General features: G+C 31.9%; 1 protein-coding gene across 1 annotated transcript in view; it reads left to right on the forward strand.

Annotated features, from left to right (window-relative positions):
- Positions 1-18277, forward strand: part of SEMA3A (sema domain, immunoglobulin domain (Ig), short basic domain, secreted, (semaphorin) 3A) — a 209492-nt gene that overhangs the window by 173861 nt on the left and 17354 nt on the right. Inside the window, exons 12-14 of the mRNA XM_008568811.1 lie at positions 2863-2954; positions 11435-11476; positions 15067-15224. Coding sequence (XP_008567033.1) covers positions 2863-2954; positions 11435-11476; positions 15067-15224 — 292 coding nt within the window. The remainder of the gene's footprint in view (positions 1-2862; positions 2955-11434; positions 11477-15066; positions 15225-18277) is intronic.

The following is an 18277-nucleotide window of genomic DNA, read 5'->3' on the forward strand; positions in this document are numbered from 1 at the left end:
TTCTCCCAGAACACTGTGTGTAACCAAGAAAGTAAACTAGGAACTGAAGGCGGTTTTTATATTCACTTTCAAGGTACAGTTAACCTCTAATAAATGACTAAAAGCTTGAATATTTACCATTAAAAACGTGTTATCTTTCTAGACAAATTGTGACATATTAATTTAAAATAAATTTCCTTTTCAATGAAAAGTTGACAGATGTAATCAAAGAAAAAGCTAATGATTAGGTGAATAATCAATGTTCCTAATTAAATCATAACTCTTTTCTGGCCAGTGGCTTTCTAGAGTAAAGATGTATTGCTCAAACTATGTCTGAAATTCCCAGGACATTCAATAATGGCTCTAGACTATGTTAATGCAAATTATCTGAATGTTAAAATTACCATAGGGTAAAAGGCCTTCAGCAAATAAATGTTGGCAATAAAATTTGTTCAGTGCTTCTGCCATACGAGGAGAAAGAAAAAAAGAAAAAAAGAACTTCATCAGAAAAATAACAAAATTGACCCAAGGAATTCTCAGATACATTTCCATAGAAACTTAACAATATATTTTTACTAGTTCTATGATTAGAAACAAATTTTTTGCAGGCATATTTACAGAATGAATTCCATTGTTATTGTGACATATTATTTTATTTTCCCCCTACTCTTTTTAATAGTAATACTATTTTTGAAAGTACCAGTTACAAATCTGAAACTTGCTACTTAGGGTCAGATTCCAAGGTAATAAATTCCTAGTCTCCATTAACGTTGTTAACTGACATAAATCAATGGAAAACAGAATGAGTGCTCCACTGAAACCTTGTATAATAACATTTATTTTCCCTTGGTGAGAAACAGAAAAAAACTGCATTAACTAACCTACAGGGGAATGGCAACTGTGTAGTAAGTGCTTTAAAGACTTAAAGGTTTATAGCAAAATTGTGAAATGCTTATGTTATCAGGTGTAACAGTGTCAGGTTCTGAGCAATACATTAAAATCTGCTTTTACGGGTGAGAAGGTTTCTCAATCAAATAAAAGAATCCCAGTGAGACTCAGGGTTCCGTAAAAGTCAATGAATTGTGAGTATCAACTTCTGGTTATAAATATCTTTAGAAAATATAAGATAATAGAATTTCCCTTCAGTAAATATTAATTTGCATTTAATATCAAATTATAATTGAATTTCTCTGCAGAGTAATTAAGTTTGCTCAATAATGTCAAACTTGCCTTTTTCTTCATCTCTGGCTTAAACTTGTTGAGAAGTCACTCATTCACTACCAAAGCAACAAAGCTAACTTACAGGTATTTGACCAAAGAAACCCAATTGTGAGCCTTTAATTCCTCTCAGACACAAACTGTCTTTAATGGCACCAGTTTCCAAGCATGTTGAATGTCTAATGATGTGAATGGATATCAGTCAGTACAGACCAGGTCATCTGTCAGCAAAGTAAATTGATTACAGTAATTTTATCTTTTTAACTAAGTTGCACACCATAGTCTATTGACTCTAGTTGAGTAATCTGACTCAATTTGTGTGAAATGGTTTGAAATACTACTCAGTAAAACTTGATCTGGAACACAGATAAAGCTGTGTTTGGGTACTGGAGACCTGATCAGAGGCATTGAGTAGATTAACCAAGTTTACCTTTAATCTTTGGTGTTATGAGTAGTCTAAGGTCCTGTAAACGTAGAAGGATCCTCTTAAAAGAGGACTTATAAAAAAAAAAAGGAAGAAACTTTACAAGGAATGAATTAGCAACCTGTTTCGATCTTACATAGTGCATCATGTTGGTACCCTGAAAATGTTTATCAATGTTATGAATACATTAAATTATTTTTCTCATGTAGCATTTTTTTATTGGTACAGTTTCTTCACAATAATTAGTCTGTTAAATTTGATTAAAATGAACCAATGTAAACTAAAATTAATTGACATTTAGTCATAACTGGACTGTTGAAGAGCCAAATTTTTGAATTTAGCAAGTACCTATTCTTTATTTTATCAAAGAATAGAAATATACCTGTAATGTTGGAAAATTAATATCTTCTTAATCCAGCTTAGAGTAAAAGGGATGGCTATTGTCACTAAAACAATTTGTCTCTTTTGAAAATCTGTCTAAAAATGAAAATTAGAAAAAAAATAAGGTTTGAAATATCTATAAAATGTATTTGATATAACCATTTTTATGATTTACACTTCTACATTTTAAATTGCTTTAATGCTCTAAAATTGATTAACCAATGTGTTTATTATTGAAAAACCACTAAAATGTGTAATCCTAGGTGTTCATTTTGCAAAATCAGGTATTGTCATTCATCCCTTAATGATCATTGAGCCATCTTCAGGGGACTCTAACGTACTAAGGGATTTTAGTACAACATTCTTTGCATATTCCTTCTACAATTAATCTTCATAGTAGTATCCTGATTTCATAATAAAAGTGGAAAACCTCTCATGTCAAACTTGTATTATTTTTAGGTTTTTAATTTTTTTTTCTGAGTCACCTGACAAAGAGATTTAAAAAAAAAAATAATAAAAATAATTAATCCAACCTAGCCGATCTCTGTTGTGATATTATATCTTTTTAAAATCATGCATCATCAGGATAAAATCTCCTCAAAGCTTAATTTATTTTTAAAAATTCAGTTGTTTTTATGTTTTAAGGCTGTTTTTATAGTTCATTTTTACAGTTTGTGTAATTGCATGAAATGCCTTTAAATATATATTTTACTAATGTTTTGACAAAAATAAATTAAATGAAGACTGAGATCAAAATGTTCTTTTTTGTACAAAAAACCGAATTCATCCATTAGCACTAAACTCAGTTCAGATCTATTTAAGTTGTGGTCTTCTCCACCCCACCCTCCTTTCTTTCAAAGATGCCGGAACTGTTCTTAAAGTAGTTTCAATTCCTAAGGAGACTTGGCACGATTTAGAAGAAGTTCTGCTGGAAGAAATGACAGTTTTTCGGGTGAGTGCTGCTTAATTTCAAGTGTCAACAAGTTCACTTGTACGTCTTTCCCCCAGGACAGCTGCACACTGAACCTGGTATGGCCAAGTAGTCCGGCATACCCTTCTAATTAGCTTGTCAATTAGAAAGCCAGACACCAGTCAAAATAAACCTTGAAACTTTCAATGCTAGTTAAATCTAAAGATGTAAAGAAATATACTCTTGGCTCATATTTTGTTTTCTCAATGATAAAATATATGATTTACATTTTATATTATTTATGTAAGTTACCTCAATGAACAATCTCCCCCCTTCTAAAATCTCCACTTTTATACTTTATGGTATAACCGGGATGATATGTAACTTTTATGTATGTATTAAGGAAAATGCATTCAGAATGAAAGAGCAATGAAAACATTTCAAACTTTTTTCAACTGATTCATGAATTGTTTTATCATATTTTCTTAAAGAAATCATTCGTTAGCAAAAGAAAGTTCAAAAATTTTATGTCACTAGTAGCAAATTTGTTATAACGTCCTGGTCTACACACTTAAGAAATGTACAGGTATTTGTCCCTTTGTCCTGATTCTCAGATGGCCCAGGTAAGTGTTTACAGGTTTGGGGGATTTGGGGGTAGAAGCGGTAGGATATGGATTGAAGGGGGAGAGGAGAACTGAGCTAGTGTAACACATACCATTATGTCTGTTCTTCCTTTTAAACAGGCAGCTAATAGGGATAGTTTGAATTGAAGCATACCATTATATGAATTATTTATGGGGCATGTCAGGAAGTAGATGCCTATAAATGGTGCTATTTTAATTTTTGATAAAAACAGAGATAAAATAATTTATAACTACAAAATAAACCTGAATTAGAAGACACTGGTGGGAAGGAAAATGAGAAAAGACTGGATTTGAGTATCACAACTTCAAGTGATCTCATTTAGTCTCCAGGTGTCTCAGATAGTTTACCTATAAAATAAAGGGCCTGGTTTAAAATTTTCAGTGTATTCGGTATTTTAATGGTAAGCAAATTCTTCCCAAGACTTCTGTTAAACCTGTATTGCTACACCAATGTTTTAACCCAATAGGCTCTTGCTCACTATTCAGTGGTATTTTAAGGAGAAAATGAAGAATAATTTGGCAAGCTTCTAATATATATTCAGTCAATTACAGTTATGGTTAGCATTAAAACATATGGCTGATAAATTTGATATAGACCATTTGTAAGAACCAAATAAACAGTATTCTAATGGAGTTTAGTCTCTTCCATCATAGCTCCATGACAATTCTGTTTGGAACACTTAACTCAGCTTCCCCATCAGTAAAGTAGTGAGAATAATACCTACTTCACTAGGATACTGGAAGAATTGGAGACACTGTATGTAAAGCACCAAAGACAGCGGCAGGCACTATGCTCAGATGTTATTATTAATATAATTTCCTTGTTTTAGTTTAACTAAATTGAAAATGAGCTATACTTCCAGTAGCTTTTTCTACTAATCCTTGGTTTAAGCCTTCAAAATAATAAAATCATCATAACTCTATCATAATTTTTAAAATCAGGTACTTTGGCCTTATTTTATTTATGTCTCTTACAGACTGTTGACTATTCCCTGTTCTTCAATGTGTCCCATAAGTTACGTTTATGAACAGACACATTGATAATTTAGTCTACAATTAAAAGTACAATTATCCAAATGGACTATATTAGTCATTATAGAATTCATTTAGATTTAGCAAAAAAATTATGGGCACTTAGAGACAGATATATAAATTGCTGTCATGTTTTCATTGTTATGTCTCCAGAGCCTAAAATATCATTTCAACCAACATTTATTAAATGAATGAATGAATAAGTATTGATTAAAAAATGAAATAGGAGAAATTAAGAGATCAAGGTCTTCTTTAAGAGACCATGCTTAGAGTTAGGTGCCAGAGTATAAAGAAGATAAACTAGGAACAGCAACAAGATTCTGGTCCATATTAATCTCTAGCAGAAAAAACTTTATCAACTATATATATTTAGGGATTTGTATTGCCACCACCGTTGCAAATAAATTTACAGGAGACATTAAAATATTATGTTAACTTAAGAATTTATTATTTCCAGACTCTATTTCTTTGGTATCATCATGGTTTCTTTGCATATTTCTTTCTGGTTGTCATTTACTATTAAAAGAGGATTCACTTATTAATTCAAATGTAAATAAATATATATTAGTATCTACCGTAATCCTGGCATAATTCTAAGTTCTGGAGACAGAGATAACACTACAAACATGGTCCCTGACATCATGCAGCTTATATGTTACACTTCTTAGTTTCAAGGATTTTTTTTATCTATTAGAACAATTAAATTTTATTTTGTGCCACTGTATTGTCACATCATGGCATTTTAAAAAATGTTTCTTTTTTTCTATCGTTTAATTATTTTCTGAAACTTTGTTAATCAGAACATGCATAATTTTACAGTGGAACTGTATTCTAACTAATTTTTATTCTTCATATCTGTAAGAATTTAAGTTTATATTTTACATCTTAACTAATTTCTCTAGTACATTATTAGAAATTTTAACTTAAAAAGATATTAATTTAAGCCGACCTGTTAAATGACTTTTAACAAAATCACGAGATGTTGGAAGTCAACAATCTTTCAAATACAAGTTTTTATTATCTATTAGATTTTGTTAGTATTTTGCAGTTTCTAGAGAAATACACAATCAACTTACACCTGTGATAACTACTGGGTGACATTTGAATGGCATTAAAGATATCATTAGAAAGTTTCTTAATCAGTCTCTAACAACTAAGTATAAGTAAGTAATACTGTGCAAGCATGAAAATGAGTATTTATGAGTCTACAATTTGGTAAAAAGATGTTTGCAACCTGGAACACATCTCCTTCCATAAAACCTGTTCTAGTTCTCCTTTATATTCTGTGTTAAGCATTATTGTTGTTATTATTTCTTTGGCACTCAAGTAGACAAAACATATTTGGGCAGAGTTTAGAGAAATATTTACTTTCAGCATTCTATTCTATCAGGCAAAGTTCAAACATATATTGTGGTCTAGCAATTGGAATATTTCACTGTCAAACTTTGTTTAATTTTACAGTAGGATAAAAAAACCCCCACAATACATTAAAGTGATAGCCATATACAGTGAATAAGCAAAGAAATGTACAGTTTCTATGTTTATATTTGAGCCTTGTAAGTTCCATTTAAAATAAAATATGATAAAGAAGGGTCAACCTGAGCATTATGATAGTTTGACAAGATAAATAGACAAGGTACAGATTTAGGTTCATGGTAGTATCTGTTACTCTTGGATTATTTTTTAAAGACATTTAATGTTAACCAACTAATTTACTTTATTTACTGTATTATCATCTCCATGAGACCGTATTTATTATGTGCCTTTGCTAGACTGAATAACCAAACCTCGTATAAATTCCTGAATTAAAACCAGTACTATGCCTATTGCCATCTTGAAGTTGGTTTTAGGAAAACACCCTGGCTAATCACAGAACATTCCAGTGGTTTCAGTTACATACAAGATACTTTTATTCTGGGTGAAATCAAATCTCATTCAGAGTACAGAAAGAAAAATATTACTTGGTAATAAAAATTTCCATTTTAGAGTAAAATTTTAATAGGTAACAAGAGATGAAATAAAATTGGCATTGGTATAAGACTCTAGAAATGGTTTTGATTTGCCATTAAATTTTCAAAATAGTATTGAAGCAATAAGACACAGCCTAATTCCAAATGTGATTTGCAATCATAAATCTGACTTGGAATTATATTTACTATATGATTCTGAACAAGTTGGTTAAAGTCCAGTGAGCTCACTTTCTTCATCTCATAGTGAAAATCATGATTATGAACACTTTCTTGAAAGTGTTTTTTTTAAAGATAAGATTGCTAGTAAATGGTAGCTATTTTTAACTTGTTATGCAGATGAAAATCTTGTTTAAAATGTTTGAAAATTCTACATGTACACCTTATATTTTAAGAAGATTCAGAAGATATAAAAACCTGACATATGCTGATTTTACTTTAACTATTTAGTGAGGTATTTTCCTTTCTGTTCAGTAAGAGGGTTTTACTTTTTTTTTTTTTTTTCCTTTTTGTCTTTTTTTTTCCGTGACCGGTAACAGGATCACAACCCTCGGTGTTGCGCCCTCACCGCGCTCAACCAGTGAGCAGACCGGTCTCTATATGGGATCCGAACCCTCGGCGGGAGCGCCGCACTCTACCGAGTGCGCCACCGGGCCGGCCCCAGAGGGTTTTACTTTTGAGACAGTTAAGTGTTACATCAAGTTGTAGGGCACTTAGGACAATGGGCTTTATTTATAGTCCTATTGACTGCAAAGGATTACAAGGTAGTTACATTGATAATACATGCATTTTAAACCCAATTTATGCAATATTCCATGAATAGCTGAGCAAACAAATGAGTTTTATGTTCATTCAAATGTAAAATATAATTGATGCTTTCCAAAACCTAGTCTATTAACTCATTCTAAAGGAGCTTCCAGATGCTTAGCATCCAGTGAACTATGTTAGAATCTCCTGGGATCAACAGGTTGAAAAGCTTTGCAAGAGAAAAAGTTTAATAAGGACTAGATTAAAGTATCTAGAAAAAATAATATGGTAAATGGGAGTCATAGAAAATCTTGAAAAGATGCTAAGTTTTTAATTTCATTTTTACTCGAACGCCAATTAAATTTGCAATTGAAACCGATTTCATGGAAACAATGCTTATGAAACTACATCTGTTTTAAATGGAAGTCATATTCACCACCAGTTATTTCTCAAAAATAAATAAATAAATATATATATATATAGTTTATTTAAATGGATGTCATTTTAATACACTATTAAAATTCAACTGCAGGCAGCATATTGTACCTCTTACTCAAAATTATTATTAGTTTCCTGGTCTAAATAATAAATAAGGTTCCTCTAATTAAGGAATTCTAGGATCTTAATTTTAGAATGTTGAAATGATAATATGGAATAAACAAGTTTGGTGTGTACTAGGGATCATTTTATGTTTTACAATTTATATACAAAATAATTCATTTTCTCTGCCTTATAGATACTTGGCTTTTTGCATTGTCAATGAATATGAAATGTATGAATATTAATTAGATTCTTATTTTAAAATAACTTGACAGAGTTAACTTTCACTTCAATTACACTAGTTAATTCCTCTCTGCCTGCGAAGCTCTTTCCTTGCACCTTGACTGTAAAATTTATTTCATGAAAACGTACATGAATTTAACTGCTTAAATAACATAACTATTTCTCAAGTGAAACTGTTGGGATGAAGAAGTTGCTATGGAAAATGTTCTTAACTATTTTAAATTCTCTGTTTTGGTTAATTGATTCCAGTATTGTACAAACCTAAATACGATCTTTAGCTTTGTCTTTAAAAGCTGAATATCTGTGATGAATTACCCCTTTATTTTGTGATTTGATACTCCTAAATTCTAAAGATTAAATCTCTACATGGATAAAATTGGTAGACATTTCTTGCATCACAGTTGTCTTGATGATTGATAAGTCCTATAGAAAATTATATTTAATAATTGATATAATTCATTTAGGCTACAAAAATAAGAAATTATGGGAAATCTCTAAATTATCCCATTAAATTAATGTGCATTCAGGGATTGAAGTAGAGATGAGCCATCCTGCAGCATATGGGGGCAATTAAAACCACAGGATTGGATGATCTCACCAGGACAAGAAGGTAGCATCCAAAAGAGAGTGGAAAGAGGTGGGCAAAGGCAGGCAAACATGTAAGGAAAGGCTGGAGGATGAGAAGAAGACTGTGATAACGGTTATTAAAAATAGTGATAAAGAATTCTAAGGCATAATAGAATTTAAGAAAGAAAGCAGTCAAGAAGAAATAAGTCATCAATAGTGCCGTATAAAACAAAGAAGTCCAATCATAATTGTACGAATGAGGGCTGGCGGGTTAGCTCAGTTGGTTAGAATGCAGCCTTATAATACCACGGTCAAGGATTCAGATCTCCCTACTGGCCTTCCCCCAACCCCACATATATATAGACAGAAAAGTGCCCATTCAGCAATACAGAGTTCACTGGTGATTTCTGCTTCTGAGGATAGTAGGCCACCACTCAAGAACAAGGGCTAGACTCAGTGGCTTGAGGGGTGGACGACATTGGATGAGAGAAGAACAAGGAAAGACAGTGAATATAGAATATTTAGATTATATCTGAAAAAATTCCAGATATGCTACAAGGATCAAGGAAAGACTTCATGACATGGCTGTCTTCATCTTATATACAAATTAAGTGGAAGGAATACAGCATAGTGGGGTAAGTTGAAGAGATAAGAGAAAAAGTGGGAAATTCATAGAGAATTCATTCATTCATTCATTCATAACAAATATTTATTGAGAGCTTGTAAATACAAGGTGCAATCCCAGGTGCTAGGGAAATGACAGTGAACTAAACGGCCAAAATCCCTGTCCCAAATTGAGGGGAACAGCCAATTAATAAGACGTGTTTGATGTCTCTGCTGGCCCTTCTCATATCCAATTCCTTATGTGAACCTTTCACTTTCTGCTCCAGGACCTCTCTGCCAGCAGGCCAAAAGACAAGCAAGAGTCACGGCTGGGGATGTGGGAGATGTAATACCCCTGAGAACATCCAATGAGTGAGGGGATGAATAAATACTTTTCTTGGTACAAATCTCAGTGGACAATTTTGAGAATCGTTGTCCACTATCCTCAGAATTTCTATGTGTGATGACTCTCATAACGTACCTTGTTATTGACGTTTCCACCTTCCTCTCAATCTTCAGTTCCTCACTCCTGTTCTGTGCCTGCAAGATTTTATGATCTTACCCCATAGTGCACTTTGGGGTGTGGGGAAAAACTCACAAGACATGAGATAAATTATATAATTTATTGATGATTAATATATATTTATTAATTAATAATATATTAATTTATTATATAATGTGTATGAGAGAGAGAGAAAGAGCGAGGGAGGGAGGGGAGATCTGAAAAAACACTATGCACCAAGCACACTTGTAAAGTGTTTTACATGTCTTAACTCATTTAATCTTTTCAACAACTCTTTGAGGAAGGTACCATCAGACCCATTTTTCAGATGAGAAAACTGAATTACAAGGACTTTACTGCATTGCCTAATATCACATTTCTGGCCTGGTGTGGGTCACAGTACGAGTCCATGAAGTTTGGCTCCAGAGTCCAGCTCTTCACACTTTTTGCAGGGCTCAACTTAGGTTACCTGAGCCATGAGGCGTTTAAGGATCATTCATCCCACCTGAGCCTCTTTCTTATCAGACCATCTGAGACCCACAAGCAATATCCTTCTTAGCTTCGCGTTTGTCTTTGTTGAAAGATATGATGGTGCACAGTTCAAAGAAAGGGAATCTAAAGAGATGTAAGCTAATATATTCAGGTGTATGGCTTTTTAGTGGTCTACATTCATCGAATAACAGGATTTATGTATGCAAGTGCATACACGTTTACCATAAGCTCCAGGTAGAATACTTACCAAAGAGCACAGGTGATTGTTACTTCCCCAGTTCTTACTTCTCTATGTTAACCTGTGGATAGACACTGAAGAGATTATATTCTCTGGCAAGGAACTGAAGTGCTGATCATCTTTACATTAAACACTCCTTTTAATAGCAATAAAATAACCTTGTCCCAAGTGAGCTCTTGCAGTCCTTGACAGCTGGATACTGGCCTAATATTATCAGCTCCTGTTGGTGGTGTTAGGGGCTGGCCCAGCACTCTCAGCTAAACCACAGTGTTCTCCAACTGAACATAACAATTTTCACAGAACACCAACAGCAGACAGCCACTCTGAGACCATGATGAATCAAGATAAAAGCAAGACTATTGTGTAATCAGGCCTACACACAGACAAAAACATGAATATGTCCAAACCATAAAAATGACCAGATATCCCCATGTTCTGCCTAACATGAATGACTGCTACTTCTATACCAATCATAGCTTTAGCCTTACTCCATTCTTCCCTCCTTCTAAATGATCTATGAAGATACCTAATTATTGAATTATCCCTGATTTTTGACAGCATCTAACTCAGAGCAAAGCCCTATTTCTTTGAACCCTCCCTTGATAACACAAACCCAAAATATGCTCTTTCCAACACTCTCTAACTGAGCAGTCCTGTAGTCTCCCTTATAGCACAAGCAGCAAACCCAAACTGTTCAACTACAAGTATTTTCCTGACGGTCTTTGAGTGGATGATGTTGACACAGTCTTATTGTTAGCTGCACATTATTTGATAATGCGGATTCTTTCTATGCAGTTTCTTTCATGTGTCTTATTTCTCAATTATATTGCTTCTTGTGGGCACTAAAGTTCTGTCTCTGAAATTGTACATAGGTGCCTTGTGTTAATTATTAATGGCTGACTTTTCTAATTGTCCAAACAATTCACAAATTTATTTTTCCTCTTTAGGAACCAACTACTATTTCAGCAATGGAGCTTTCTACTAAGCAGGTACTATTATTATATTTTATTATCAGTATTCTACATTTTGTTAAGTTTGTGTTTCATATAATTAGATATAGTTATTATTCATCAAATTTTACGGATTTGTTAACAAATGCAAGGAAGGAAGAGAGAAGTAATATCATTCTTACAAAAAGCTGGTAGAATAAAAACTAAAGATAGTTTTCATTGTCCCCATGTCTTCCACTAATTTCATCTGTGTCCTATAAACATATTTCTGGATCATTATTTGTTATAAATTTTTATTTGTAGTATTTTCTTTTGGTCACTGTAATATAGTTTATGAAATACTTAATAATTATTTTTTTTTATCTTTCATGGTTATATACTTTTTCCCATAAACCTTACTTAGCCTTTTAATGAAAACTATTTCAAAAAAAAAAAAAAAAGGCTTGGATATGGAGTTGAAATTAATTGTTTAATAATTTAACAGAAAAAGCCAGAAGGCAGTCACTATAGTAAAAGCTCACATTGTAAAATATGAGAATCATCTGGCTAATCTTATTTCTGAACTGTTTACATGTTTTATCTCTGACCGTGCTTTGTCCATTGAATAAGATACTAAATTACTGTTCCAATAAAATTTAATTTGCATCCTTTCCTCACAGACATATCAAAATAGATTGATAATCTCCAAGATATTTAGAGAAGTCAGAATGCAGATATTATTGACCTGAAACTGTTATCTTACACTTCATAAGTCTGTGTTCACCTGTTCTTGTAATCTAAAAATTGTCAGATGTTGGCAAGGAAATCCGGGGATTTCCAGGATGGAATCTAGACTGGGATATTCATTCTCATAATGATTTTTAAAATTATTTATTCTTTGCTAGGCCCCATAGCCAATCTTAATTACATTACCACCATATCTAGATTTGTAAAGCATTTCTTTCTGTTTTAATTTTTTTAAAACTACCTAAAAATTGCCTATTAATGTAACGTTTCACCAAGAAATAGACAAAAGCAGTCTATGAATTTAAATACCATACTGGAAGAAAGTGTCTCTAGCCTTCATTTCCCGTTACTGGAATTTGATTTCACTCGGATATGACTCAATTTCATTCATGCTTATGGGCATTTTAAAAATAATGTAGTAGTTTCAAGAGAAACAAGTAGTGGTGCAACTAATTTTCTGGTTAATTGAACTCATCTCCTGCTTACAGCCCACGACTTGTTAAGGAGGATAGTGAGAAAGCCTGTGGTGATGTTAAACTGGGCAGAAAAAGCACACCGGGTTGCTTGCCAATGACTGGATTATGCTCAATGGTGCCTGCAAGCCTCCCCTATATTTCATTTGGATAGCTTAATTATTTTTGCCCATCATTAATAATCCTGCAGAATTATGGTAAAATGTAAATAGCATTCAGTTGCATTTAATTTTTGGCATTTTATCACACTTTAGTTTTTCACTATAGTAATTTCAGTGGCCAAATTTTTGGTTTTCTATTCCTTATATGTATTATTTCTCTGTGTTTCTCCTAAAGGAATATAAAAGATTTAGATATTGTTATTTAGATGACTCCTTTTCTACTCAAATGTCACATCCTTAAACATCTGTAAATATGAATTTTATTCATACTTCTTAAAAGTTACTGGCCAAGCATAGATATATTTTAATTGTGTGACCAATGTAAATCAGTAGCTTTTTAAAATAGTTATGACCGCAATATATAGAATGACATGTCCATATTCACTATTACCAACCAAACTTCTGGATATTGTTACCCTATCCTAACTAATTCCATTATGGTTTAAATATTATGTATTTGTTTTATTTTTTATCAAATTGAAATTGCTTGCCTTCAATAGAATCTAAGTTCATTAAAATAAAAAAAAAGAAGAAAAAGGCTGTTGGAAGAAAGAAATAAGGATAGGAGGGGAAAGCTCAGCAATACTCCATCTTTTCCTTCCAGGGACTTTAACATAATTTCTTAATTTGTCCTGATTAATAGAATCTTTTAATATAACAGTAAAATTTAAAGATAGTGAAAAGTAGAACATTTAGTAATACATGCTATAATTTTGTGTTCCTTATTTATGGAATGGAATAGCAATATTTATCAAGATAAATGCTTCCACAATGGTTTCATTTTTATTGTTATTTTTGCCCTCTTATTTTGTTTTCTTGTATTAAAATATGTGTGTTGGTTAGCTTTAAACAAAGAAATATGTCCTATGTAAACACTACTTATAACTTGAATAATTTTTTAGATTCTCGTAGATACTTCAGTCTACTTGCAATCAACTTATCTAGTTACATATGAAAGTCTTTGGAAATGCTACTTTAATGTACTGAAGTATCCATTGCTGACTATTAGATAATTTGTAATATTTTACAAAGCACACCATTGTCCAGAGAATGGCTTCTCTGAGATGTATTTTTCATCTACATACTAGAAAAATTAAAACACACCTTTGAAGTCCTTTCCATGTGTACTATTACATATTTCAGTATTTACATAACTTTTATTTAAGGCTTAGTATAGTTAATTATTCAATCCTTTAGTGCCCAAAAAAGGAGCTATGGTACCAATTAAAGTAAATACAGAGAAATCACAAAATAATTTTATTTTTATTTCATTTTGCATTTACATAAATTTGCAGCTGATATGCTACATTGATTTCTCTTTTTTAAAGACATTTTTAAAGTTGTACGAATTAGTAGCTACTAGAAAAAATTTTTTTTTAAATCTTCCATATTCTTCCTCGTTCTGTAACTTCAATTTCATTGAGGATACTGGCAATATAGAATGTTATATCTGCATAAATAATTTAAAGATCTTTTAAACATGGTCATTTTATGGATTAGGAGGTTAATCTTTAAAAAAAATTGTGAATTGTTCAAGATCACACCGAGAGTTAATGTATGGCAAGATCTAAAATGCTGGTACCCCAATGCACCAAACAATGCTTTTTCTACATCTCAGCTTTTAGTTTGGTAGACAGCACCAGAGGGTACTTGATTCCCCTCTTTGATGATCTTTCAGATGAGAAATATTTTATAAGTTTTGGTGAAAATAATCTTCCTGGAGGTAATGTGAGGGCAAAGCAGTTCTCGGTGTTGAGCCAAAACTTCTTTCTAACTCAAGTACCAAAATATCACCCTTTCCCATCATAGGAAGGCACACAGTATCACAGGCCATGCAATAGGTCATCTAGAAGACAGAAGCAAACAATTCCCATCTTAAGCCCATCTGAAACACATGGTGATGAAGATTTTTTGGTTAATCAAAATTATAAACAGTAGAAGTGAAAAAGCAAACTTGCTAAGAACAGGAACAGAAGATTTGCATATTACATTGCTTGATATATTATTGTCTTCCTTTATCTTTACTTTGTTTTATATTTAATAAAAGACATCTGTTTCAGTCAAATATTGAGACTTTGTGCTTGCCCCATTTTAAAGTGTCATATTATCTTCCAGGCTTTTGATGAAACAATAATGGGATTTTTTTTTTAAACTCATAATTTGTCTTTGATAAGTTATGTTTAAATAGACTTTTAAACATTTTTTGTAAAAGAAAAATGAGATTTAAAAAACAAGATAGTTTTTGCCATAAGAGTAACTCTTTCTGCAGCAACAACTGTATATCGGTTCCACTGCTGGGGTTGCCCAACTCCCCCTCCACCGATGTGACATTTATGGGAAAGCCTGTGCAGAGTGCTGCCTCGCCCGAGACCCTTACTGTGCCTGGGATGGCTCTTCATGCTCTCGCTATTTTCCCACTGCAAAGAGGTAGGAAACATATTAAACATAAATAAAATGTTTGCTAGTTACCTTACCTGATTGCATTTTTGGAACAGCTTTCTTTAAATAACTACATCACCTTTTTCTGATAACTAAAATGAGGATTGGGGGTAAATGGGTTCCCCCCCCCCATCTTAAAATAGTCAAAACAATGAGAAAAATGGATAATAGGAAAGTTGGGTATTGCATATAACAGAACAAATGGTTTTAGTAAATTATTGAGGGAAAATTAAGACAATAATATCCCTGAATGTTTACACTTGGAAATTATACAGTTTTGCAACTTCATGTCAAACAGGGGGAAACTGAGGGCCATAGCTACAGAGAAAGTCATGAACAGAATCTAGACTGAGCCTGGTGCCTTTTGAACAAAATGCTCTGTTGTCCAACAAATGTCCTTTTTCATCCAGCAACAATCTCTCCTGTTTTTAATTTTAACAAGGCAATTTATGTCCTTAGATGAACATAAAATTCTCAGAAAAAGAAATTTATTTTCTGTTATAGTCTTAGGGAATATATAGAGACCCAATTATAGAAAGTCAAGAAGAATTTATTCCTACTTTTGAAAGTATCACGTTTATATGTGATATATGTAATATTGATTAACACCTGAAAATATTTGTTTGACTCAAGAAAATTTAAATTACACTATATTATCAGAGTATCATTTTATGTTTGCAGTGTTTGACCTTAAAATATAAAACCATGTAATAAAATACCTATCTGTATATATGCATTATACATATATCTTAAGTATACTCTTGATAGTACTTAAAAGTATATTTTTGGACATGCTTCAATAAAGTTGCTAAGATGTGCTTAGAAATTTATCTGAAACATAACTACAAGTTACTGTCTATACAAGACTGAATGCATTAGGAACACACATTTGATCATTTAATATAGTGATATTTTTAGGAAACGTGGTTATACTACAGAGAAATTCTAGACACATCCAAAAAGTTATACAAACACTTGGTTTACTTTTGCTTTAAAAAATAAAAAACATTTTCTTCACTTGACAAAATAGCCATCTCAACAAATCCTCTGCTACTCAGTGACAGATACCTTCTCTACTGATACTTAGCAGTGTTTAAGAAATAAACAGTGGTAGATTAAAAAAACATATAGTATCTCATTAATGTGGGCCTAAAGAAAAAAGGCATTCATGTTAATATATTGAAACGTAAAATAGAAACCAGCATTATCGAGCCACTGCATTTTAGGCACAATATAATTTGTTTTCTTTATTTCTTATTATAGCTAATGTTTTCAAAGAAGCTATAAATATGGATTTTTCATAGCTACTGAAATACGTTCTACAACATTTAGATCATTTTAAATGTTCAGAAAAATATTAGAAGAAATGGCCCTAGTGTCTACTTTAATCTTTTGATTACACACTTTAGATAACATTAACTAAGTATTAAATCATCTACAACTTAAGTCTATCATATAATCAGTTCAAATGGATTAAAACACAGTATCTTGTTAATAATGTTAAATAATGTTAAATGTAGTATTAACTCATTCCATTTAAGAAACACTTAAATATTCTTAAGCCTTCAACATTCAGATGATATTATTATCAATTGAGATGATAAGATGTTTGTATTACTTTCATATACCCATTAATTTTTCTGGAATTCCAACTTTAAAATAAAAACTCAGTGTGGAGATAATGTCCATTGATTAAGAAATCATGGATAGTTTAATAAATAGTGATATACAGGCATTACAGCAATAAAATTAAATTATTTAAGATTAAAGTTCTATACTTACAAACATTTAGCTCTGGGTGGCTTTTACATTGCCTAAAAAAAGGGGAATTATATTCGAACTAAAATAGAGTATTTTTTTCAAGTGAAAGTGTATAATTTTGCCTAATTTAGTAATAATCCATTCGATTTTAAGCTTTTCTTAAATCATAACTATATAATAAGTTAAACATATATATTATTATTATATATATACCTATTTCAAGATTGAAGGAATTTTCATTGACACATTTTTGTTATGCCTTAAAGACTTTCCTTAATCCACTTTCATGGATCTGACAATATATCTTTGAAAATGATGTTTAGAGACATCATGATGTATATATTCTTTGGGATTGTATTTTTCAAAAGCTTAAATGGCAGTGAAAAATGCCTTCCCAAATTCTTTGTGGTTCGTGTTTCACAAGTTCTCTTGTTGGCTCAATTTTGAAATGTGTAACATCTGTTTGATAGTCTCACTAATTCTACAAATAGAAATCTATAAATACTTTAGGCTTCTAAAATTATGACTACAGTAACAAATTCCATATTTGCAATTCTCAATGGCCTTTGTGAGAGTTCTTTTTAAGGAATGGTAACTAATTTTACAGCAAGACAATACTCATTAAAATAGCCACAGAAAACAGTTGGGCAAGTGTTCCCCAATCTTTTCCAGTCTGTTACACATAGCCAATCCCCATTTTTAGACTCTTCATTGAACTACATGTCTTTTTTGCACCACAGTGGCTAGAGCCCACCTCTCCTTCCCAGTCAACCATTAGCAAAGTATAGAGAAAAATGCCAGAATGGACTGTAACTAACATATAATGTGAGTAGGAGAAAGTAGAAAAAAAATTTGATTTCTATAAGCAAATTTTGCTTATAAGATTAAAATTTGCTGTAAAAATTTCTCTTACAGATAAGTTTGTCTCTTCTCTTTCACCTTCCTCTGGCAAAAGTCCTTAAGTCCAACATGTATTGTTGTTTTTTTCTTTCTATTCACTTTGCAGGTGAATTGGCTTGCACTCATAGCCATATGATCATGAAATAAACTGTTATTTTTAAAAAGGCTGATAAAGCAACTAAAAAAGAAATTTTAAAACTAAGTTAAAAATAGAATCTCTTCTCTTAAAATTATAAAAGTTTAAGGAATTATGTAGATGCATTAAGAAAAAGAACATTAAAAAGAATTTTAATTTTTATGCTTACTCCCTCATTAACAATCAGAAAAAAAAGTTTAATTCTGTTAAGTCTTGAAGAAATGGGTTACTATCCTAAATTTTC

This window comes from Galeopterus variegatus, unplaced genomic scaffold, assembly GCF_000696425.1.
Source record: "Galeopterus variegatus unplaced genomic scaffold, G_variegatus-3.0.2 Scaffold0, whole genome shotgun sequence".
Taxonomy (NCBI): domain Eukaryota; kingdom Metazoa; phylum Chordata; class Mammalia; order Dermoptera; family Cynocephalidae; genus Galeopterus; species Galeopterus variegatus.